This window comes from Alexandromys fortis, unplaced genomic scaffold, assembly GCF_014885135.2.
Source record: "Alexandromys fortis isolate MF-2015 unplaced genomic scaffold, M_Fortis_MF-2015_v1.1 scaffold_174, whole genome shotgun sequence".
Classification (NCBI taxonomy): Eukaryota; Metazoa; Chordata; class Mammalia; order Rodentia; family Cricetidae; genus Alexandromys; species Alexandromys fortis.
In genome coordinates this window covers 2,713,093-2,738,793 of record NW_026068063.1, presented here as the reverse complement: position 1 = coordinate 2,738,793, position 25,701 = coordinate 2,713,093, and the positions used below count along the sequence as shown (strand labels likewise).

The 25,701-nt window shown below is 37.9% G+C and overlaps 1 protein-coding gene across 9 annotated transcripts in view; it reads right to left on the bottom strand.

Moving 5' to 3' along the window:
* Positions 1-25,701, bottom strand: part of Cdc27 (cell division cycle 27) — a 52,230-nt gene that overhangs the window by 17,754 nt on the left and 8,775 nt on the right. For 2 of the 9 annotated variants that reach the window (XM_050120360.1, XM_050120363.1), the window contains exons 2-14: positions 23,144-23,219; positions 21,431-21,578; positions 20,819-20,944; positions 17,072-17,169; positions 16,060-16,214; positions 15,746-15,957; positions 14,557-14,671; positions 13,808-13,941; positions 7,092-7,191; positions 5,806-6,013; positions 4,658-4,830; positions 1,380-1,532; positions 452-660 (exon numbers count right to left, since the gene is read on the bottom strand). In XM_050120360.1, coding sequence (XP_049976317.1) covers positions 452-660; positions 1,380-1,532; positions 4,658-4,830; positions 5,806-6,013; positions 7,092-7,191; positions 13,808-13,941; positions 14,557-14,671; positions 15,746-15,957; positions 16,060-16,214; positions 17,072-17,169; positions 20,819-20,944; positions 21,431-21,578; positions 23,144-23,219 — 1,907 coding nt within the window. Of the gene's footprint in view, positions 1-451; positions 661-1,379; positions 1,533-4,657; positions 4,831-5,805; positions 6,014-7,091; positions 7,192-13,807; positions 13,942-14,556; positions 14,672-15,745; positions 15,958-16,059; positions 16,215-17,071; positions 17,170-20,818; positions 20,945-21,430; positions 21,579-23,143; positions 23,220-25,701 lie in introns of those variants that run through there. The other 7 variants (XM_050120366.1, XM_050120369.1, XM_050120361.1 and 4 more) reach the window with 6 other exon arrangements.

Below are 25,701 nucleotides of genomic sequence, written 5' to 3'. Positions count from 1 at the left end.
TAATAATCAATCTGTATCGCATGAAAAACAAATACATGTTGTTAAGCAATCTTTCTGTATAAAGGATGAGCCTCATGCATAGTAAAGATACATTCAGATGCAATTTCTTTGAGTCTTGTGTCTGCTTGTCATTCGCCGACTTCTTACCCACCTATTCCTGAGACCTTGTCCCTTCTGTCACAGTGCCCCAGCTAAGCTGGTCCGTTGCACATAATACAAAAAACACATACAAGCATAACATGCATACATATAAAAAAGAAAAAAGCCACTAAAGGTTGGCAATGTGCTTGCTGCTGAGCCTAATCCACACAGTGGAAGAAGAAAACCAACTCTTGGATATTATGTTCTAACCTCCACATGTTTGCTGCAGCACACACACCGCATACATATATGCATACATGCAAACAAATGAAATCAAAATGATTCACTGAGACTTTGTCTTTACACTTACCATGCATTATAATGTCTAGGGTTTACTCTTATAGCATTTCGAAAACATGCTAAGGCTTTGTCTAGTTCCTCAGTTAACACAAACTCATGTCCCAATAGAGTATAGGCGTAAGCATAATTTGGATCAACCTGGATAGCTCTTTGGAAGAATTTAATTGCAATATCATGTTCCCGTTGCAGACTGAAACAATTTCCAGCAGCACACCAGGCCTGGTAAAATGGAAACAAACAACAACAATCAAACACAGTTACAGTATTTTATGCTTTCTTTTTTTTTTTTAAATATTTATTTTATTTATTTATTATGTATACAATATTCTGTCTGTGTGTATGCCTGCAGGCCGGAAGAGGGCACCAGACCTCTTTACAGATGGTTGTGAGCCACCATGTGGTTGCCGGGAATTGAACTCAGGACCTTTGGAAGAGCAGGCAATGCTCTTAACCACTGAGCCATCTCTCCAGCCCTTATGCTTTCTTAAAAAAAAAAAAAAGTTATCAAAAGTAGAAACTCAGTTTATTTAGAAAATTAGTTTCTAATTTCTCTTGTATCTAAACTTAATTTTGACCTTAGGAAACATATGTGTGCACACATTTAAGTGTGTGGATGTTGTTCCTTGCTTTCCACCTTGTTTGAGACAGGGTCTATATTGTTCAGTTGTGTGCAGCAGGCTAGCTGCCTGCAAGCTTTTAGGGGTTTGCCTAGTTCCGTCTCCTCCCTGAAGAGGTGCTGGGATTACAGCACTTTACACTATGCCTAGCTTTTACAAGGAAGGATGAACGGAGGAGGCTTTTCTGCAGCTTCTCTGATCATTCAGGTTCTTACCCTGTTATCTGACTCCTGACTTTTTACTGATAAAGAATAACGGAATAAATACTTCATTAAACAAGTAAAGGAAAAGTGACTATTATTAAACAAATTGTAATCATACCTCTGGTGAGTTCTTATCCATGTCTGTTAAATCTTTTGAAAGAACTGAAAGAGCAACATCTTTCTGAAGATGCCAAAGTGTTGTAGAGTAGATCTCCATACCTTCAACTCTGTAATTCTCAATCCTTCTAACTTCTGAGAATATTCTTTCAGCCTGAAATAGAAAAGAAAAGCGAAGAGAACAGAAGAGTAAGGGCAAAGATGTTGCTACAGTTTACACATACAGGGCAATGCTGGTCAAAGTCTTCACAGGACCTAAATTTTGAAAGGATTATGCTTTATGTGAATTAGCAACAAGGGTAACTGAACAAATCAGCTGTAGGAAGTCAAATACTGAAGCAATCACTCACATTTAGCCTGCTTTTTGCATTTTAACTATGGGTAAATACATGAAATTTGAAAAGAAATTTCTCTAAAAAAGAAAGAGAGGGGGCAGGAGAGGAGGCTCTGGAGTTAAGAGCACCAGCAGCTCCGCGGAGGAACTGGCTTTTGTTTCCCAGCATTCACATGGTGGCTCACAACTTTCTCAAACTGCAGTTTCAGGGGATCTAACACACTCTTCTGGCACCAGGCACATGTCTGGCACACATACAAAATAAAATTTGAAAGAGAGGGGTAGGGAGAATCTACTGAAAGGCTGAGTTTAAACCTTTGCGGTATAAACAAGGTCAGATGGCTGCCAACTCTAGGGCACACTGGAAGTTGAACCATGACCTGCATGGAACTGCTGGGCTCCAATTGTCCTTTCCAAAGGTCTCTCTTGTTCTCCTTTTTCCTCAAAATATTCACAATTTCTGGAACTGTGCATCTTGTTTAAAAAACTTTAGAACTAGGTCCTACTGTGCGGTGATGGCACACAGCTTTAATCCCAGCACTCAGTTGGCAGAGGCAAGTGGATCTCTGTGAGTTTGAGGCCAGCCTGGTCAACAGAGCGAGTCCCAGGACAGGCTCCAGAGCTACACAGTGAAAGCCTCTCAAAAAACCAAACCAAACCAAACAAAAAACTTTATTAAAAACAAACAAACAAACAACTTTATAAATCCAACATATCCCCTAGTTTTATCACTTTATTAAGTTCAAAATGAAGATGACAGAAAATAAGGGAAGAATCTGTTTTAAATATTTACTTTTGTGTACGTATGCCACATACATGTGGGTACCCAATGTCAGAAAAGGGTGTCAAATCCCCAGGGATGGAGTTAGACTGCTGTGAGCTGGACCTCTGTAAGTATAGCAATTCTCTTCGTTGTTGAGTCATTCTCCAGCCCCAGGAAAGCACACTGATAAAACTGGGAACTTTTGCCCAAAACATGTTGATTTGGCATCTAGAAATAGTTTGATGTTTTATAAGTTCCCTCAAATCTCTTAAAAGTTGTGCGTTAAGTTCTTCCAAAGGACACAGGCTATACGATAGTAGACACAGCAATTTGCCACACAGAAATACCTTTTGCTTTCAAAGTTTTCAGAAACTACTGTGACCTTGCAGAAGTGATTATTAGCTAGGAATGAAATTTGCTAAAGTAAGAGGACTGTGGCAAGTCTGAGACCAGCCTGAGCCACACAGTGAATTCAAGATGAGCGTGAACTACATAGCAAGACTTTGTCTCCCAAAAATAAAAAAAGGAAAGCAATCAAGGTATGATGGCACATACCTGTGATCTCAAGGCTAGCAGAATGAATACAGTGAATTCAAACAAGCATTAGCTAGCTACACACACAAAACCCAAACAAACAAATAAAAAACAAGTGATTATGAACTATCAAATTCATAAACAAACAGGAAGACTGGAAAAAATACTAATTAAAAAAAGTTGAAGGGCTGATGATGCAATTTTCAGTTGGTAGAGTTTGCTAAGCATACATAAAAGCCTGGAGTCAACCTACATGTGTATTCATAAATTAGGGATGATAGTACACCCCTATAATCCCAATATCTAAGGAGGAAGGAGGCAAGAGGATCAGGAATTCTAGGTCATTCTGGTTTATACAGAGCCAGAGGCCAGTTTGAGCTACATTAGATCCTGTCTCAAAAACAAAACAGGCAAGGCGTGTGGTGCATGCCTTTAAATCCCAGCATCGGTGTGTGTGTGTGTGTGGCCAGGGGTATCAAGTAAAAGATTCTGCCTCAAAAGAAAACAAAAAAACTATTATAAGGACATTATGCCTTCAATTAAACATAAATCATCTTCACAGATATAGTAAGCAGGTTTGTTTGTTTTTGTGCTGGGACTAAAGGTGTAAACCATCAACCTGGCAACAGCATGAAGTTTATAAAACATGTTAAATAATTAACATTCAGTTCCGTATACAATTCTGTATGTTTTATAGAAAGAATTTACATTATAAATATTGATTACATGGTAAATATTTTCATATTCAACTGAGAATAGAAATATTTCACATAACTTGATGACTACTCTCTACAAATCCTTTACAAGTCCACTAAATTTAAATTATCTCTTAATGCAAGAAATAATTTTTTTTTTTTTTGAGTCAGGGTTTCACTGTAGTTTTAGAGCCTGTCTGAAGGCGTAAGTCACAAACAATGCCACTCCAGTTTGGAATTATGATTAATAGGGTGATATTTATTTAAAGAGGAAAAACCTTACAGATCACCGTCCCAGACAACAGCCCTCTGCGCAACCAGGAAGGGAGTCTAGTGGCCGGCGGAGCAGGAAGTGAAGAGAGAGAGCGGAGGGAAGTAGCTGCTTTTTTAAAGGGAGAGAGACCACGCCCCAATGGGCTGGTATCTCAGCAGCTATTGGTTGGAGGAGCAGAAGGCCCTCCCGCGACACCTGTCCTGGAACTAGCTCTTGTAGACCAGGCTGGCCTCAATGGAGAAAATGCCTCCACAAGATCCTGCTGTAGGGCTCTTTCTTTATTACTGATTGATGGGGAAGGGCTCCTGGGCTGGTGGCCCTAAATTCTTTAAGAAAGCTGGCTGAGCAAAGGCCCTGAGGAGCAAGCCAGTAGGAAGCATTCCTCATAGCTTCTGCATCAGTTCCTGCTCCAGGTCCCTGTCTTGCATGAATTCTGACCTCACTGCTTTATATGGAGCTATGAGTAAAATAAATATATCATTTCCTCTCCAAGTTGCTTTTAGTCATGGTGTTTCAACACATCAACAGTAATCCTAACTATTATACATACTAAGAAAATAATTATATAAATATCACATAATAAACTAGTGAATATTGACCTTTTAGATCTAGCCTTACACATTAAAGTTAATACTCTACAAGGATATATGCATAGGTATGTATATCTTTGCATACTTACCTGCATGTATTCTGAAAGTTCAAAATAAGCCCGTCCAACTTGGCACAATACCCAACCAGTACTGTAGTGGTGAGAAGGTAGGTGGCTCAAAATATTTATAGCTTCTTTGCAGTTATATGAACACAAAGCTAAATAACCTTTTCCCATTTCACGAAGAAGACTCATCAAACCTTCTAGGAGAAAAAAATATAATAAACAAAGGAGAAAAATACAACTTTGGTTTTCTAAAAAACCTAACCAAAGATTTCTCCTTTAAAAAAAGTTCCAGCATCTGGATGGCAAGATTGCTTGGTGGTTAAAGCATCTTGCCACCAAGCCTGATGACCCAAGTTTGATCCCTGGGACTCCAAATGATGTAATGCTAAAAACTAACTCCTACAAACTGTCCTGTAACCTAACACACACACACACTCTCAAATAAATGTAATAAAAAATATTTTAAGGGGGAAATGTAATCAAATAAAAAAATATTTTAAGGGGGGGGGGGTTCAGTTGTTAAGTGCATTTTGTGTCCAGTTCCAAACCTGTAGAAATATTTTATTTATATTTTAATAAATAAAGCTTGCCTGAAGTTCAGAGAATAAAATAGCTGCACTGATCAGCCTTACAGACCTGACAATGGTGACAACACACCTTTAATCCCAGTAGCCCCCTAGTTGCCATAGAAACTGGTGGTAGCGGTGCACGTCTTTAATCCCAGCCCTAGAGAGGAATATAAGATGGGAGGAGACAGCTCTCAGACACAGTCTCATTCTGAGATTCCTGGAGGCAGGATCACTATTTTCAGACTGAAGCAGAGGTAAGAGCCAGTGGCTGGCTGTTTTGCTTTTCTGACCTTCAGGTTGAACCCCAATTTCTGTCTCTGGGTTTTTATCAATCGTGCTACAGTTCCCAGCATCCACCCAACAGCTCACAACCATCTATAATTCACGCCCTATTCTGGCTTCTGTGGGCATCCATCCACAGAAATACAGAGACAGAAATTTAAAACATAAAAATAAACAATAAAACATTTTTTAATGCCAGTATTTATCTAAAAAACAATGAAGGCATGAAGAAACTTAGTTAAAATACGTGTATAATAAAGTTAAAACAACAACAACAACAAAAAAAAAACGCAAGGACTACAGAAAGCATTTATAACAGACCTGCGGCTGCCTTTTGTAGGTTAAACGCCTGGATCTGAGGTGTGATTGTGGATATTTTCCCTTCTGAAATGATAGAAGAGTCCAACTTTGTAATTTCCAGACTGTCATTTATGCTGGGTTGAGTTATTCCTCCTTTATTAGTTTTACTTTTTGTTTTTCTGTTTGGGATTTTAGGTGGAAACTTCATTTTTAACTTTTTGCTATTCTCCTGTAAAAAGGGATAAATTGTCATGCTTATCACACTCAAAATTATTTTAGATGTCTTCATCGACATTTTCTCGAGTACTACACATAGAATTGCGAATTCTCATTAGTCTTTTTGTCTTAACCCGAAATATTATAAAAACAAGTTTTCAAAAACTATTTATTTTTTGTTTGTTTTGAGACAGGTTCTTACTTTTTGGCTCATGCTGACCTGGAACTTGAAGCAATCCTGTTTTTGCCTCCCAAGTATTGGAATCACAGTAATGAGCCAGCAGCTCTGACAGTCATTTCATTTTAAATACAGTAAGTTAATAATAAGGTAATAGTGACTGAACTCAGTCTGCACTAAGGGTAGCTCTTTTCTGAGAGTGTATCACAATCTCGTTCACTAATTACATCAAAGCACTATAACCAATGGCAAAAAACCATTGTATATATCATATCAAAAGTCAATTATTAATAATGTCAGTCAGCAGACCAAGAAACAAAATATCCCCTCATCTTTTGTTTTTAACCTTTAAAATAATTCTAGGAAGATAATAACATGATTGAATTTTCACTCCTTCTTTCCTCAGTGATAACATGTAAACCACAGACCCCATGAATATTTCCTAGTACTTAATGAATTCTTTTGCATGTGTATAGAGTTTTGTGTCATTTCATCAAACAAAGGCATTTGTGCAACCAACCACAACAGTTATGGTGCAGAATTATTCTTTTAGAACAAATCCATTTGCACTACATTTGAATAGCTGCACCCTCCCTCCAGCCTTATTTCCTGATAAGCAACTGACATTTTTATTATAATTTGATCATTTCAAGAATGACACATTTACCCAAGGACTAAGGAGAGTCACAAAAATTATAGCTAGTTCACCAAATAATAAATTATTTAGTTCAGCATGGTGGTGCATCCCTATAATCCTAGCACCCTAGACGTTAAAGCAGGAGGAAAGCAATTTCCAGACCAGCCTGGAAATTTTTAAACAAAATTAAAAACAAAAGTCTTTCCTTGTTTGAGATGGGGTCAGTGATGCACAGAAATCTTAGCACAGTAAGCAGTAAGCGACTGTGACCTTTACCTTGGTTGTAGAGCTGTCACTAGTGAAAAGGCGGGAACTTCTCCGAGGCAATGCGTTTGGGGGAGATGTAATGGTGGGGCTCAATACCTGAGGTGTTGTACTAAAACAAACAAAACAGACATTTTAAACCATTTACTTAGCTTGTGATCATTAGCTATTGTCACAATTCTACTTTATTAAAACATTCATCATCATAGAAATATTTTAAAATTGGTCTTTTGCTTAGTTCCCTTTGGTTCTCTATGAAAACACAGAATTTAAAAATTATTCACATGCTGGATGAATGGCTCACTGGTTAAGAGGACCCAAGCCTTGCTCCTAATGCCCACTCTCTATGGCACACAGCTGCCAGTAAGTCTTGTTCCAGAGGATGCTATAATCTCTTTTGGCCTGAGTGCACAGCATGTACCAGTATGCACAGGACAACCCCCGCAACCCAGTTAAGTCATTATAGAGTAGAGTACAGTAACAATCTTCACTAACTGAAATTAGACATTTTTACTTAAAACAATCTAAAAAATAACTTCTGAGTGAATAAACAAATACATCTATAAACAATTGTCTGGGGCACCCATTGGCAAGCACAAAATATTAAGTAAAAAGAAAAGTTGGGCATGAATAATTTTAATGTGTAGTATCTGCTAGTAAACAAATATCACTAGAATAAATAGAAGCTTGACCAGCTAAACCAAAGGTTTCTTTTACTTAGCTAAAAAGAGTATGATCATCACTTTATACAGGTCTACTTGAAAGGTGAACTATAAGACAAGAGTTCTACTTTGAACTGAATGGTGGTCCTCTACAAGAAAGAACTACCTGTTGAGACCCAAATGTAAACACACACACACACACACACACACACACACACACACACACACACACGGTCTTACTTGTTGTGTCCCTGGTTGGCCTAGAACTCTCTATGTAGATCAATATAATCTTGAATTCACAGAAATTTTCCTGTTTCTGCCTTTGCTCAGCTAAAAATGAATTCCTGCTTTAAAGATTTGGTTTATTTTCTTTTCTTTGACACAAGAATCTAGCTATGCAACTCTGGCTGTTCTGGAATTCACTATGTAGAGCAAGCTGGCCTCACACTCAGCCTCTCAAGTGCTGTGAATAAAGACATGTATTTCTACACTCAGCTATTTTTTATATCATGCATATACACCAGTGCCTGCATGTATACATATGCACTAGGGGTATGCAGGCAGCTAGACGAGGACATCACATTCCCTAAAACTGAAGTCACAGGCAGTTGTAAACCACCCAAATAGGTGGTGGGAAGTGAAGCTATTTGGTGGGAACAACACCAAGTTCTTAACTGCTGGGCTGGAGATGGTCCTAGGTTAAGAGAACTGGTTGCTCTTTCAGGGGTCCTGAGTTCAATTCCCAGCAGTCACATGGTGGCTCACAGACATTGATGATGAGAACTGGTGCCCTCTTCTGGCATTCAGGCACATATGCAGGCGGAACATAATAAATCTTTAAAAAAATTCTTTGCTTTGAATTCAATTATAACTTAGTTAGGCAGGGTATAATAATGCTGATAATCTCTATAATAAAAAAAGCCGAGACAGGTTTTAATTCAAGGCCAGTCTGGGCTACAAATGAGACCCTGTCTCAAAAAAAAAAAAAAAAAAAAGAATAGAGCAAACAAACAAACTTAAAAGCTAAAATGATCTAATTAAGACTGAGTAAGGGTACAGTGAGACCTGTTTCAAAGAGCAACAAAAAGAGTAGACAACAGGTCTGAGGATACAGCTCCTTAGCATTGCACAAAGCCCTGGGTTTGGCCTCTAGCATCACATAAACTTGATATACTGCTAAAGGGCTTGTAATCCTAGCACCCTGGAGGTGCAGGCAGGTGAGCAATTAGTTTAAGGTTATTTTCAGATATACAGCAAGTCTGCAACCATTCTAGGATACATGAGACCCTGTATAAAAGGGGGGACAAGAGACAGACAGCTTACGGACTAAGTAAATCTAAATACTTCATAACTTATGGGTAATTATTATTGGTTGTTCATCTTGGTTTCCAAATATTCTTGGCAAAAGCAACATAAGAGACAAAGGGTCAAGAAGCAGAGAGCTATGCTGAGTTCTTTCTCTCTGGTTCTGACCAGAGCCCAGATGATGAAATGGTGCCATCCATACTCAGGTAGTCTTTCTTTCCACCTCAACTAGCCCTATTCGGAAAACCTCTCACAGACATGCCCACAGGCCGGCCAACCTCATCTAGACAATCCTTCACCAACAGACCGTTCCTCGGTGATTCCAGACCCTGCCGCAACTTAACAAATGAAATCAACCCTCATATCACCTGTCCTGGTCAGAAAGTTTTAAAAATAAGAAACCAACTAGTAAGTAAAACCTGTTTAGAGCTACCTTTAATCCATCCTAGACACAGTTCAGTGAAGGGAATCTTACCTAGTAGTAAATTTTACCTAGTAGGAACATTTTGGGGGAATCAATCCACTCTTTTAAAAGCTTTATTACTTACCATTATTTTATATATAATATATATTATTTATTTACTTTTTATTTCATGTTTGTGTGTTTGTCTTTATGTTTATAAGCACCACATGCATGTAGTAGCCTGCAGAGGCCAGAAGAGGGCATCAGATTCACTGAAGTTGGAGCCCACCATGTGGGAACCAAACCCCAGTCCTCTGCAAGAGCAGTTAACATTCTTAACCACTGAGTGATCTCTCCAGCAACAACTCTCGTTTATAGTATAGTAAGAATTGTATCTTATCAATGTGATTACTTATAAAAAATAAGAATTCTGACAAGAAGTGGAAAGGAATAGTTTTATAATGCAGGGTAGTTTATAGGGAGGACGAATCTAGGAACAGTTTAAGACTGACTTAGAAGACTGCATAAGGGTGACACAGTTCTCCATCAAAGAAAAAGAAAGCTACAGCAGTTTTTAGGCTACAGGTTAGGACAGAAACTTTTCTATGTTTTTGTTAAGGTTCTGCTGGTTCCAAAGACTCACTTGATGCAAGTGGAGATTTCTCCCAAGGTTCGAGGAATCAGAAAATATATATTTATTTCATATGATGTGAACAATGTCTGAATTTTAAGTTTTTTTTTTTTTTTTTTTTAAGTTTTTCGAGACAGGGTTTCTCTGTAGCTTTGGAGCCTGTCCTGGAACTAGCTCTTGTAGACCAGGCTGGCCTCGAACTCACAGAGATCCACCTGCCTCTGCCTCACTAAGTGCTGGGATTAAAGGCATGTGCCACCACCGCTTGGCTTAAGTTTGTTTTTGGTTAACTCGGAGCCTGACAATAAAAGGTGCTTAGCATATGTGATTATGTGTCAATTACTATAACATTTATTTTTTTTTAAATATTTTATGTGTATGGGTCAGAAGGCATTAGTTCCTCTGATATTAATGTTATAGAAGGTTGTGAGTCACCATGTGGGTGCTGGGAGACAAATCTCGTTCCTTTGAAAGAGCAGTCATCTATCCAGTCCCAACATTAAAAGAAAAAAAAAAAAGGTATAACTAGCATCACTGTTTTAAAATATGATGGGGAGGGTGGACCGGAAGAGATGGCTCCAGTATAACTCCAGTTCCAGGGGATCGATGCCCTCCTCTGCATAGTGCACAGGCATACACACAGTTGAAATATCCATACACATAAAATAAAATGTCCTGGGAGTTACCAACAAATACCTTGGGAAATTCACACAAATGAATCTTAGAGGATAATTTATATAAAGAAAATGATGGGGCTAGCCATGCTGGGAAATCCTTCATATGCATGGTAACAAAATATTTTCAAGGGGCTGAGAGATGGCTCAGTGGTTAAGAGCACAGACTGCTCTCTAGAAGACCCAGGTTCAATTTCCAACACTTATATGGCAGCTCATAACTTTCTATAACTCCATTTCCAGGAGACCCAACACCCATGGCAAAAATAACAATGCACATAAAATTAAAATATATACATACAGCACCAGGCAGTGGTGGTGTGCGGCTTGAATCCCAGCACTAGGAAGACAGAGGCAGGTGGATCTCTGTGAGTTCAAGGCCTGTCTGGTCTATAGAGTAATAACTAGTATAAGTCCCAAAGCTGCAGAGAAACCCTATCTCGAAAAACCAAATGCAAACCAAACCAAAAAAATATAGTTAATATAAATAAATAATAAATACAAGGTGTGTGTGTATGCATACACACATTCCCACCCTAAGTGTGTAAGCAGAGGTTAGAAAAGGGCCTCAGACAGCCTCCTCTATGGTTCTTTATTTTCATAAATCACTGAACCAGAAGCTCATTTTTTTTTTGCTAGGCTGGCTGGCAGTGAGCTCTCTGGATCCACCTGCCTCTATCTCTTAGTGTTGGGGTTATGGGCATGCCTGGCCATGCTCAGGTACTCATGTCTCACAAGCAAGCACTCAGGACTGAGCTACCTCTCCAGTCATCCACCTTATTTTTAAAGACAGTCTCTACTAAACCTGAAGTTCACAGTTTTGGTTTGGCTGGCTGGCAGGAGAGGTTCCAGGACCTGCCTGTCTCCACCCAACATTAGGGTTAGAAAGAAGCACATGTGGACACACCCAACTTTTATGTGGGTGCTGGGAATCAATTTGAAACCAGGCCCTTTTGCTTTCACAACAAGAACATATATCTGCTGAGCCATCTCCTCAGCTATGCCCTACTCAGTAAAATTTCTTTTAAAAACAATGACATCTGGGGCTGGAGAGATGGCTCAACGGTTAAGAGCACTGCCTGCTCTTCCAAAGGTCCTGAGTTCAATTCCCAGCAACCACATGGTGGCTCACAACCATCTGTAATGAGATATGATGTCCTCTTCTGGCATGCAGGAATACATGCAGACAGAATACTGACAATACTGTACACATAATAAATAAATCAATCTTTAAAACAACAACAACAACAAAAAAAAACAATGACATCTAGGTACAGCGATACTCTCTTGTCATTACAGCTACTTGAGCCTAGTGAGACTAGCCTAGAAAACAGAAAGACTTCCAGAGAGGAAACTGCGGTCAGAATGTGAAATAAATAAATATTAAAAAAATAAAGATTGAAACAGCTTTTTTTCTGATATGCAGAAGAGGAAAAATTCATTACCGTGACACATTACAGGGGATGAGATGATATTTTTTAACATTTAAACAATGATATATTGTGGGGGTTAATATATATGGATACAAAACAGTTATAATATTCCCTGAGAGCATCAAAAAGTACTGTTGTAAGGGTTCACCACTTGAAGGCACATTTGATACATTAAAATATACACCATAAAGATGTCTTTGAAAAGAGAAAGCTGCTAAGAAATGCTTGGTTGCTAATATGGCAGTAGTCAATTGAGTTTCTCTTAATGCCCAGAACCCATCTGTGACTGGTTATGGGGAAAATGGGGTCTCCACAGCTGTAATCAAGTGATGATGAGGTCATAAAGGTGGGTACTGACCCATCCAGTATGATTGACATCCTTATAGGAAGGGAAATCTAGATACAGACATGGTCTTGTCGTCTTGTCAAGACAAAGGAAGACATGAACTATGCTGTCACAATCCAAGGATGGTCTGAGTAAGGAAAGATCCTCCCTATATACTTTGGAGGGGAAATGTTCCTCCCAACCTGATTTCAAACTTACACATTTTAAAGCTGGAGAGACGCAACATGGGAAGCAGGAAAAAGAAAAGAAAAAGGAAAAAGAAAGAGAATAAATTTGGTTTAAGATACCCAGTTTGAAGCCTGGCGGTGGTGGTGCACGCCTTTAATCCCAGCACTCGGGAGGCAGAGGCAGGCGGATCTCTGTGAGTTCGAGGCCAGCCTGGTCTACAAGAGCTAGTTCCAGGACAGGAACCAAAAGCTATGGAGAAACCCTGTCTTGAAAAATTTAAAAAAAAAAAAAAAACCCAGTTTGAGAAACAGAGTGAGTAACACCTGGTCAAAAGGCTTTAGATGACAAGTATTTCAGATTTCAGCTAGTTCGGATTTTGAAATATTTGTATAAAAATCCTTACTAGTTAAGCATTTCTGATTTTCGAAATGATAATATCTGAACTACTCCAAAATCTGAAGCCTTTTATGTAACACTGGTGCTCAAGGTCTTGTATTTTAGAGAAGTTTGGATTCTCAGATCAGGGGCTCAGTCGGTGTACTTCACTACTTGTAGCTTAGGAAAGTGTCCTTGCTGCCAGTTCGAAGCCAGTGTGGGATTCATAGTGAGTTTCTGACTATTTAGGGTCACATATCAAAAAACAAAATGGGAAAAAACAAACAACAAGCAAAAACCAGTAACAACTGCCTTCCCTACAAAATAAAAAATCCAAATCCCACCATTCAAGTAATTCTTATAACAGGACCCCTGGCAACTGCAGTCTGCAAGTTGGTACCACTCCAACATTACAGCGATAGTGATTTCTTTTAGATAGTCAAGGCTGTAATCAGTGACTGTCTAAAGTTTGACTTTATGATCCATGTACTGAAATAAATAATGGGAGGAGAATAAAATCTGATTTGCCATGCATGGTGGCAGACATCTTTATACAGAACTTGGGAGGCAGAGGTAGCCAGATCTCAGCCTGGTCTACATACTGAGTTCCAGGGCAGCCAAGGAGTAAAGAATATAGAGACTGTCTTAAAAATAAAACAAGCAAAAACTAACAAACAAAAACTTTAAGGAAATAGACACCATAAAAATACCTTAGACACCATAATAAATACCTTGTTTGTGGGCCAGAACTTTGCGTTTGTGCGACAAGAATTGGAGTGACCTCTCGACTATTTCCACTCTGTGAGAAGACAGACTTCGTTCCAGTTTGACCCATTCTGGCAACAGACTGTAAAACACAAAAAGTCTAAGGTTTGTGATTATAGATTGCACTGTAAGTGACAAGACTCTATGATGTTCCTATCTGCATCTTCTCAATGAAAACAGCTCAGGATATGTGTCATCTTAAAACAATCACTACTATCACTATATTGTGTTAAAAGACAGCTATTTGCCTTAATATTTAGGAATTAATTTGCTATATATAAAGAAAACGATACAACAAGATTTATACTTCTCCTTTCGTATTTAGTAACAGAGTTAAACAGGAGTCTGAGGAGATAAAAAAAATCACGTGGTGCTTTTCTAAATTCTAAAGATACTGTTCTTTTGCTTCACAATTTCTTTCTAGTTTCTCTAATATTTCACTTATTGTTTTCTGCTTGCTTGGAAGGGGAAGAAAAAGGTCTCTGTTTGCCTCGTCTGACATAACTGTTCAATGTGATACAAACAAATCTTAACATAGTTAAGAAATGAACTAGATGTATGTGTCTGCTGTATCTGAAAGGCTGTGACAATAACATTCTTTTATAGTTTGGTAACTCTAAGGAAAGAATAATTATATAAAGTTGGATTCTCTCTGAAATAGAGTGGAATTTTAAATAAGTTTCTTTACCCAAACTACATTTTACACAGAAAATACCTTTTTTGTAGGGGCTCCGGTGGATGGCACGTCAATTACAGAAGGTGTGTTAGTGTAGTTTTGTAAATAGGATCCATCTCCAGGACTTGGGGTTTCTAATGGCAAAATCCCAAAACTGAGAAGAGGTTGAAATCAAGGTGTCAAAAAGTCATCAAGGCATATATAAAGCAGCAGTATACTTAAATTAGAAGGTCTAAAAGGAAGAGAATGGCAAATCAGTCTTGGGGCAGTGAGGATCTGAGGGGCAGATTTAAAAATGAGCTGTGAATGTAGAGTACTCCACCCACCAGAACTAAAAAAAAAAAAGGACAAGGACCTAAATTGAACAACAGCTGCTGATCTTAGAAATGGACTGCCTTTATGAAAGCTAAGATCCAAATGACAAAAATAAATTCCAATTCTTGGAACAATGGAGACAATGTCCTAGAAATTACTGGTAATTGCCAAATAACTATCGATATAGTTATCCACTGGTCTCTGTAGATGCCGTAATCAATCTCCTAGTCATGCTATTTCAATACCTTCCTGGCCTTGAGACTCATTTATAGTCTATTCTTTTGTGAGTTTTGTTTCATAGTTCTCAGTATATAGCCTTTGTGGCAGGTTATTGTATAAATACATATGCCATATAGTTTTTAATAATTTTGACAACATATTTTAAAATGATAGGTGTCAATTTTCTTCTAAGTTTTAGAAAAATGAACTGATAACATTGCCATAACTATATCATAAACAATATTTCCATTTTTACTGCTATCTGCAGATGCACAGCCATAAATAGTATCTTTCAATACATATACTAATTAGGTCATATTTTAAACGCCTTTTACCTCTGCTTTATTTTGAGAAAGGTCATATATGCCATAGGCTTCTAAGTTGTAGCTGAAGAGAACTTTGAACTGATTTTCCTGCTTCCACCTCCCAAGTACTAACTAGGATTACATGGCATTGAAGCCTTGCCCACTTACACAAGGATCAAACCCAAGGCTTTGTGTCCACTATGCAAGCAATCTACCAACTGAGCTACAATATCAGCCCTCATATTTAATTAAAAAACTTTATACATGTATTTCTTCAGAATGCCACTTTCTCACACTGATTTAGGTAAGATGTTGCTTATATTAACTTGCATTATAATTCAAAGATTATTTATATTAGAATACATTTTAAAATATCTTGTGTGACTTACCTCGGGGTTAATGGGCTAAGAGCAGTTGGTCCTCCTAATAAACTTCGACCAGTTTTTGGTTTATTTTGAACCTGTTTAGATAATATGGAAGTACCCGTTCCAAGGGGGACATTATCTGGTGAAATTACAGCTGAATCAATGTAAGACACGGAGGAATCTGTATTCAAGGAGTACTTTGAATTGGAAGATTCTAAGTTCAGTCTGTTTAATTCCTGAAACAGAAATTTTCACCCATGTCACTTATGATACACTGTTTAGTTCCCATAATTCTGCTGGGTTTCAGAATATTCTGAACATGAGAAGGATACACTTACGATTGTGTCCTGGGGTGTTTCTGTAAGAACTGTCTCAGGCTGTCTGTGAGATAAACTGTGGTTAGATACTAGAGTTGTACAAGTGTTGGGCAAACAGCTGCTAAAATTCTGTATAGATGTTAATTTAAATGTTTGGTCAGGATCTGGCTTTTCACCTGTGAAGACCAAGAGACAAAAACAAAAGAACAACAACAACAAAAACACCAAAAATTTGCCTCTGAAGGATAATCTCTTTTCAAGTATGCATAATTAGACAGAAATAAAGCCTTATTTAGAGTTTCAAAATTCTCCTGTCCATTTAAGTTAATCAATCTTACCCCTCCCAAAGCACAAACATTAATTTATTGTGGAAATTAACCCGTAAAGATGTAAATTTGGAAAATAAATTACAAGTTTTAAATATCATAAATCAGAGCCAGTAAGATGGCTCAGCAGCTAAATTAAAGGTCGGCTGTCCAACCTAAAACCCGAGTTAAATCCCTAAGACATACAAGATGAGAGAACTGACCCCTGAAGTTGTCATATGTGCTATGTGGCACATGCACCCAATTCACATATATACACCACATGCAGAAATTTTGTTATTTTTTTCCCTTATAAAGAAAGTGACTTTGTCTAGTATTATATATACGGTATCATATAATCTGGAGGACACATACACTGAAGGTAGACTGGACAAAGAGAAAAGATGAATGATTCTAATGCTTTCTGAGACAGGGTTTCCTGCAAGTGAGCTGGTCGCACAGTGTAGCTGAAGCTGGCCTTAAACTTAGATGTGTTTCCATCTCTGGATCTCTAATATTGGGATTACAGACATATGCTATCACTCTGGGATTTAACCTATTATTTTTAATTTAATGACCCTTATCTTGCAAAATAGTTTCTTGTAGCTAAACAATTACGAGTTTTCAAATAAAAAAAAATTGGTAGGAAAACATTGCTTGAAAAGAAAAAAAAAAAAAGAAAGAAAGAAAGAGGAAAGTGGAATCCTGCCCCCATCTCATAAACTTACCTATTTCACATAATGATTCAAAGGGAGACCAGAGAAAAGGATTTAAACTAAGGCTCTTTTGGTAACATTCTGATCCTTTGGCAAGCCGATCTGTCTTGCTGTGGAGAGAAACAACAAATTAAACAAACTATAAACCCAAAGCTTTTCTTATAATTTTTGATATAAAAATCAGATCACTCATATATAAGTTCTTACAGCATTCTTTTCGAGGCTTCCCTAGGTTCTTAATTTCTCTTGCTTTCTGAGATTATGTCATGTGGCTCCAATTAGCCTCAAATTCAATCTTCCTGTCTCAGATGACAGGGTACTATTACTGTGCTCTGTTCTCATTGCATTCTCAGACTTAATTTGTTGACAGATAAAAGACAAGACTGGGTATGACGAAACATACATGTTTTTAATCCCAGCACTTGGGAGGCAGAGTTAGGAGGATCTTTATGAGTTTACGAGTCTGGTCTACTTGGTGAATTCCAGGCCAGTCAAGGGCTACACAGTGACCAACAAGAAATATAGAAAGGAGACAGCCAATGCTCCAATTTTTTACTTGTTTTGAAAGCAATTTACATGATTTGAATACAAAAATTTAAATGATCAGTTTCTTGTTTGTGTGTGCTTTCAAGACAGGGTTTTTCTTTGTAGCACTGGACATCCTGGAACTTCCTCTGTGGAGACAAGTTTTATTTTGTATGTCTGTCTGTCTGTCTGTCTGTATGTATGTATGTATTTTCATAGACCTGATTGTCCTGTAACTCACTTTGTAGAGCCAAACCAGGCTGGGTTTAAACTCACAGAGGTCCGCTCACCTGCCTCCCAAATCCTGGGATTAGAGGTGTGCCATGTAATGAAGAGGGAGACTGGTGCTAATCGGGTATAGAAAAAACTAGTGTTGAAGCCCTGGAACCAATTATACCCTGATCACTCTGGGAACTATCAGAGTGGTCCGACTGCATCTTAACCTTTTAAAATGGAGAAAAGGAGGGTCAGTAGTTAAGATTCCTTTCAGTTTAAAAAATAAACAAGGCACATAAGCAAAACAAACAAACAAAACACATACACACAACCCCCCCCCCCCCAAACTCTAGTTGGTTCAAGGTTCAAATCCTTACTATCTACTGGGTACAGGGAGGGGAGTAATGGGGGCTGAGAGATCAAGCTACAGCAATTCTAACTTTTGTTGTTTTTGGAGACAGGATCTCCTGTAGCCAAAGCTGGCCTCAAATTCTATATAGCTGATGATGATCTTGATGCCTGATCCTCAAGCCTCTACCTCCCAAATACTGGGAGGTTACAGGCATGCACCACTACACCCAGCTTTACTCAAAAACCCTAAGGTTTTAAAAAGACCAGATGGTATGAAACCAAAAATTTCAAAGGAACCTCTTCAAGCAATGGTTCTTCAACTTGCGGGTCACAACCTCTTTGGGGTTGAACTACCCTTTCACAGAGGTAGTCTAAGAACATTGGAAAATCATACATTATGATTCATAATAGCAGCAAAATACAGCCGTGAAGTAGCAAAAAAATGATTTTATGGTTGGGGGGGTAATCATATGAGGGTCACAGCATTAGGAAGGTTGAGAGCCACTGTCCTTAAGTGTAACTACGGGATAAATACACTTTAATGTGCAGATTGTCAGTAAAGAACTCTTTGGAGAAGTCTCACTTCTAAGCTTTCAAGTGAGCACAGCATAAATTTAAGAAGATAAGAATGCGGGCTAGGGGTGGGGTGGGGTCTCATGGTAGAAGAGTTACTTAGCCCAGCACTGAGAGGAAAAGGAAGTGTTGTTCATAAAAACAATAAACACGGACAAAGACAGGAGGAACATGAGGCAGAAATATACCTAATACCATTCAGATGAAATCAAGCAAAAATAATTGTCACAAGACTGACTAAATCACCTACCAGAATATAGAAGCAACTTAAAAATAGGAAATGAAGAAAAGGCATATAAAGGCCATTTCCTGAAATCAATAAAGTTAAAAGTAGCAAATTAACCCATGGATATTTTCAACATAAGCTTAAGAAAACAAAAATCACAGGGGCTGTGGAGTGGGCTCGGGGTATAAGAATGCTCACTGAACAAGTACAAGGACCTGAGTTCAAATCCTTAGCACTCATGTTTAAAAGCCGTGTATGACCATAAGTGAGTCTGTAACCCCCAGTGTTGTGGGGTCTAGTGACTGCCAGGATGAGTTTTCAGCAGGGAAAGAAACCCTGATTCACAGAAGGTAGAGGGATGTAGCAGTATAACCAATGTCCTCCTCTGGCCTTAGTGCACACATGTTGCAAACACAGAATAAATAAGTTATTTTAAAAAATGTTAAAGGAAAGAGCCAGAGAGACCTCAATATCTGAGGGCTGCCTTAAGCTTTTGTGACTATCCGTCCCTTCTACATTGTTTTCAATGTTCCAAAGTAAGGAGACTTTTCTATCTAACCTAATCATATTAAAGAATATTTCTGCTTTCCTTAAGATTTACTTTTTTCAACACCCACTCATAATTCTATCGATCCCTTCAAACAGTTTATTGCCCTCAAACATCTACTTTCCTTGAGAAGTCATCTTATGGAAAGAAAGCATTTTTTTGCTACCAAGTCTCTTCTATTGTACATTTTACTCCCTTCCTTCCCACTTGGGGCCAAGGATGGAACCCAAGGCCTGTCGACTCTGCCACTGAGCCTTTTATTCTTCTTAACCAGTAGAACCAGTAGGCTCTCACTTGAACAAAATCTTGCCTACTTTTTTTTTTTATCAATTTCCATCTATTGTTTTCTTCCTTCTCCATTACAAACAGGGCGGGGACTGTGAGTTTAATACTCCCAGGACCAAATACTTCTTGTGTTTAGCTGTAAAGAGAGAATGACCTCAACTTTCTTTGAATGAATGACAAAAATAATCATAGTTGCATGGTAATATCCAACTCCATTTTTAAGTAAATGAAGATATTATCTTTCCTTATTCTAATTCACAAGTTTTATGAATGACTTGATGTAACACTTTTACACTTGAAAATAACCCCCATATTCAACAAAATCATTTATTCTGCAAAAAAGTCATTTCAAGTTTGTTTCGAGACAAGAGTCTCACCACGTAGCTCAGGGTAGCCCAGAAGTCACAACACAGACCAGCTAGCTTTGAATTCTTAGAGATTAGATTAGATTGCTTCTCTCTCCCAAGTGCTGGGAGTAAAGAAAGGTACGTGCCACCACTGACTGGCCATTTTTTTGTGGTGAGAGTAGGCTTTAATCACTTCTCTCATAATTGTAACAGATAGCATTTATTACATGCAAAATACTCCATGGGCAGTTATAAATATTTTCTACTAATCTACTCAACTTCTAAAGTACTTTTTAAAAACTGAGGGAGACTCATGATACTATTATATAATGATAATTCTAAGTTCATGCAGCTAAAAATTCACTTCAAAGATTACTATATATTGATAGAAAACATAGTCTAGTACCAAAACCTGCCTTGAAGTTTAGAAATAGTAGAAAGTCTAGAAAGGAGTAGTAGGAATATTTAATATCAACGAAACAAATTTTCCTCGCTTTTTTAAGTGAATCAAACACACATGTGCTCTCTTTACCTAAGATAAGAGCTTGTAAGAGTTTTTGAGGCTAAGTGGAGAGCAAAATGGGATCAGCATTGCTACTATTTAACAGACTTGATGAGGTCACGATGAGGTCAGGAACTACATGTATATGCAGAGACCCTTTCTGGTATTCTGAATCACTCTCACTTACCAATATACATGCCCCAACAATGAAAGAGTAAAGCAGGCTGAATCACCAAACTCATTGACAATATCTTCATGGCTTTTTTGCTTATTAAACACTCCACCAGATAAGATTTGTTCCCCTTCTGCAAGCCTTTAAAATATAAATTAATTTTAATACCAATATAAAAGCTCTTCATAAAGATATCTTTCATTATTATTGTGAGTCTAATGACAAATATAGTGAAAAGTTAACAGTATTTTTAGAATAGTGGCAATCATGTACTTGGAATCATTGAGAAGCTAGAAATTTATGATCTTAAATTTTCAGTTTTGTCTTTAAAATCAGAACTCATTAAAATTCAATTTCTATATGGACAAATCTAGTCTGAACAGTAAATGTATTACTCATATTAAAACAAACATTGTTTGCATGGGGTTAGAGATCCCCAGACCCAGAAGAGAATTATCACCATTACAGTGAAATCTCCCACGATCAAATTAATGCCATAGTCAATGTTGTAAACATTTCAATTGTTACTTAAGAGAAAGGAAGAGAAGTCAGGAGTTTGTTAGAAGAATTTTATCTAAAAGTCAATAGACATGTAACAAAACTAGCTAAAGAAAAATTAATACTTACTTGCTGAGGTCAACACAACATTTTGCAAGCAGGTATTTACACTGTGGGGTAGTACAACTGTGTCCTTTTAAGAGTCTATATGCTTTATATGCCTTTCCTGAGCGGTAGTAACAGGTTGCCAATAAAAACAAGGCTTCTTCTGAATGTACTAAGACATTAAAAAGAAAGAAGATAAATTGCTACTAATCAGCATATTACATAGTTACTCAATAAACAAGTTTAGCAGAAAAGAAATTAAGCCTGTCATGTAATTAAAAACAATTATTAATTCAAATCTGAGTTATGGAGAAATCAATTCTTGACAGAAAAGTAGAGTTGGTGGCCCATATCTGTCTGTAATCTCAGCACTCAATGGTTGAAGCAAATAAATCACTTCAAGTTCTAGGTCAGTCAGGCTATACTGAGAGAGAAAAACAGAAAAAACAAACAAAAAAGTCAGTTTGCTAGTTTCTGATCAACTCTCCACAAGAACCAGGTAGTAGATACAATGGAGCTAATTATATTTTCTGTAAACACAGAAGAAATGCAAACAAACACTCCTACCCTTCAACAGACACCAGGAAAGCATCTTATTTTAGGTAATATTTTTCTAAATAGACCTCTTATGAAAAAAAAAAGGTACATTTTGCTAGGAAGGGAAAAATAAACCTTATTACTAGAGTCAAAATATTTCTGCATTAAGATGAATGGATTAAAAAAAATTCCTCTCTAACATCAAATACTAAATTATATTCAAGATAAAGCAAGGTTTGGGGTCTGGGAGTTGCTGCCAAGCCTGAGGGCCTGAATTAAATCGCTAGAACTCACAAAGAAGAAAAACAACTCTTTCAATCAAGTTACTTTCTGACTTCCATATAAGTCACAGCATATGCCAACCCATTAAAAAGTAAAAAATTTTCTGAAGAAAAAAAATATCAGGCAGGCATTGTGATGCACGCCTTTAATCCCAGCTCATGGGAGGCAGAGGCAGGAGATCTCTGAGTTCGAGGCCAGCCTGGTCTAATGAAAGAGTTCCAGGACAGCCAGGACTGCTACACAGAGAAACCCTGTCTTGAAAAACAAACAAATAAACCAACCAACAAACAAAAAAGACAGGTATAGTGGCTCAGGCCCAAAACCCAGAACTTGGGAGACTGAGAGTTGAGATTTGGCAGTTAAGAGTTCAAGGCCAGTTTGGGAGGGAGAGCTTGACTAAAAACAAAAACAACAGATCTCAAGTGAGTAAAGTGCTCACATTCAAAATACCAGGACCTAACTTCAATTCTTTGGATCCTGGTACTTGCTTATAATTCCAATACTGAGGAGGTAGAGGAAGAAATCTGGGGCTCACTGTCTAGACAGTCTAGCCTACTTGAAAAGTTTTAGGCAAGAGACAGACTGTTTAAAAAAAAAAAAAGTGCAAAAATGCCAGAGAAACAACACCCAAGGTTGTCCACACCCAAATACACAGGAACACACAAACAAGACAGAGAGGAATTAGAAAGGTAGCTGAGCAATTAAGAATATACAGTGACCGGGGTTCGGTTCCCAGCATACACATTTAGGGAGGCTCACAAACTAACTCTAGGGGATTAAAAATTAATAACCTTAGAGGATAATAAAATAAGAAAAAATTTAAAGACAGAATGAATAAATCTTGATAGTCATAAAAAGTGATGGAATTTCATATATTTCATTCATTTTTGGTTCTATACAAATGAATAGATCACAAACCTTCTGCATACAGTCGCTCTGCGAGGAAAACTGCGTCTCGGTAAGCATAGTGGTTTAGTGCTTGCCATATGGCAGCCTGTGAACAGAGGGGAAAGGCACATAAATACATATAGTTTATGAGTAACTTCTGGCACACAGCCTTGAACATAATACTCAAGTTCTTATTTGTAATTTATGTTATTTTTGTTTGTGCATGCATGTGTAGCGGGTGGATGTGTGTGTGGCACGGTGTAACAGGAGGTCAAAGGCTGACCTCTCTCCTACCATGTGTGCCCTAGGAATCAAAATCTGGTCATCTGGCTTGGCAGCAAGTCTGTTAACTTGCTGCAGCATCTTAGCAGCCCTGGTTATTTTTATTTATTTTACATGTGCGTGCAGGCACTCACAGAGGTAGGGGGTGGGTAGATCCCTTGGAGGTGGTTATGAGACCACATACAGGTGCTAGGAACTCTGCGGGTCCTCTGTGAGAGCAGCAAGTGCTCTTACCAAGTGAGCCATCTTTCCAGCCCACTTTTACCAATTTAAGTGATAAAACTGCAACAACCAGAATAAATTCTAGTGTGCTAGAAGTTTCTCACTATATGACTTCTAACATATCTACACTTACTCTCTCAATCCTTGCATGAACTTCCGATCTCCTACCTTTGTATATCCTTTTTCTCCACCAATAACTTGTTCATCCCCAAAACTTAGTTTAAAATAATAATCCACAAAAATTCCTTAGCCCATTCTTCTTTTTACCCCCATTCCTTTTTTGAGATAGATTTTAAATTTTTAATAATATAGTAGAAAAAAAAGCTTCTTAATTTTTTTTAAAATAGGGGGCTGGAAAGAGAGAGTTCCAGGCTATGGATTCTCTCTCTTTCTCTATGTACATATGTACATGTTTAAATGTGTCATATTTCTGTGAACAGTTAAATACAATTATTCCAAAATACTTTCATACAAATCAATTCAATAATGCTCAATCTCATGAAAAGGAATATTTACAATACTGAATATCACACCACACTAAAGAGATTCATTAGGACCAGAGCAGTGGTTCTCAACCTGTGGGTTGAAGTAGTTATGAAGTAGCAAGGAAATAATTTTATGGTTGGTGGTCACCACAGCATGAGGAACTGTAAAGGGTGAGAACCACTTCGATAGAGGGTTTTCTACTAACTGGGAAATAAAGATGGGATAAGGAAAAATAAAAATCATAAGGCCACTAAACAAAAACAGGATCTGCTAGAAAGCTTTGCTAGATTACTCTAGGATTCTGCAACCATTAAAGCCATTTTTAAAAGTACCAAACACATGCTGTGCAGAACATCTAGAACCCTCATAAAATGCGCCACCATATTTGCTGCTAATTTACTGACATGCTATTAGGCAAGGACTCTATTCTTTCTTATGTATTTGTAGTATATATCAACACAGCACAGCAGTAATAAATACTAAGTGTTCAAATTTTTTCTGTTTTTTAATTTTTTTTATTTGCAGATTCTGGCAAGATTTACTATTGCTCATCTTTAGCCCACTCTTCCCTCTACACCCCTCCTTTTATTAAGACAAGGTCCTGCCTGGCCTTGAACTCGCTCTATAGACTAGGCTGGTCTCAAACTGAAAGCATAACCTGAATCTGCCTGTGCGTGGGATTATAGGTGTGCACTTACCACGTGAGCCATTAGCTTTGGTGCCTGTCCTGGATCTTGTTCTTGTAGACCAGGCTGGCCTCCAACTAACAGAGATCCACCTGCCTCTGCCTCTGTGCTGGGAAAGGCATGCACCACCACCGCCCGGCTGACTTCCACTTATATACACTCTTTTGAAAATCTTGTGAAAACTACAGAGCTTCCCAGATAAAGGCATATATAATAAAACTTGCATGTTTCGAAAACCTGGTGTATATCTGCGGTTTGTTATAATTTAAATATATACTGAAAGCTGCATACATTCTGAGACTCAAAAATACTCTCATCCTATAAGAAGCATTGATATAGCTGACAGGAACCTAGTGTGTGTGTGTAATAGACTCTCAATAAATATTTGTAGAATTGATTGAGATGTTTTTAGATTTATGTATGTATGTATGTATGTATGTATGTATGTATGTGCAGGGGGTTTTACTTGCATGTATGTCTGTATACCAAGATAAAGTTCAGCAGATAAAAGCACTAAGGCTGATGACCTAAGTTGGTCTCCAGATCCCATGATGGAAGGAGAGAACCAACTTCAGAAAGCTGTCCTTTAACTCCCCATATGCATGCTCATGCACACTCAAACATACACACACAAAGATACCTAGCCAACTTAAAGTTCTTCATTTTGTTTATTAACTGCAATATCTGCAATATTCAAATTTCTACTAGTGATCAAAAGGTTTGGTCACTCATCGGGTGATTTTGTTTTTCTTTCTTTCTTCTTCTTCTTCTTCTTCTTTTTTTTTTTTTAAATTGAGACAGGGTTTCTCTGTAGCTTTGGAACCTGTACTGGAACTTGCTCTGTAGATCAGGCTGGCCTCCAGATCCGCCTGTCTCTGCCTCTGGAGTGCTGGGATTAAAGGTGTGCGCCAC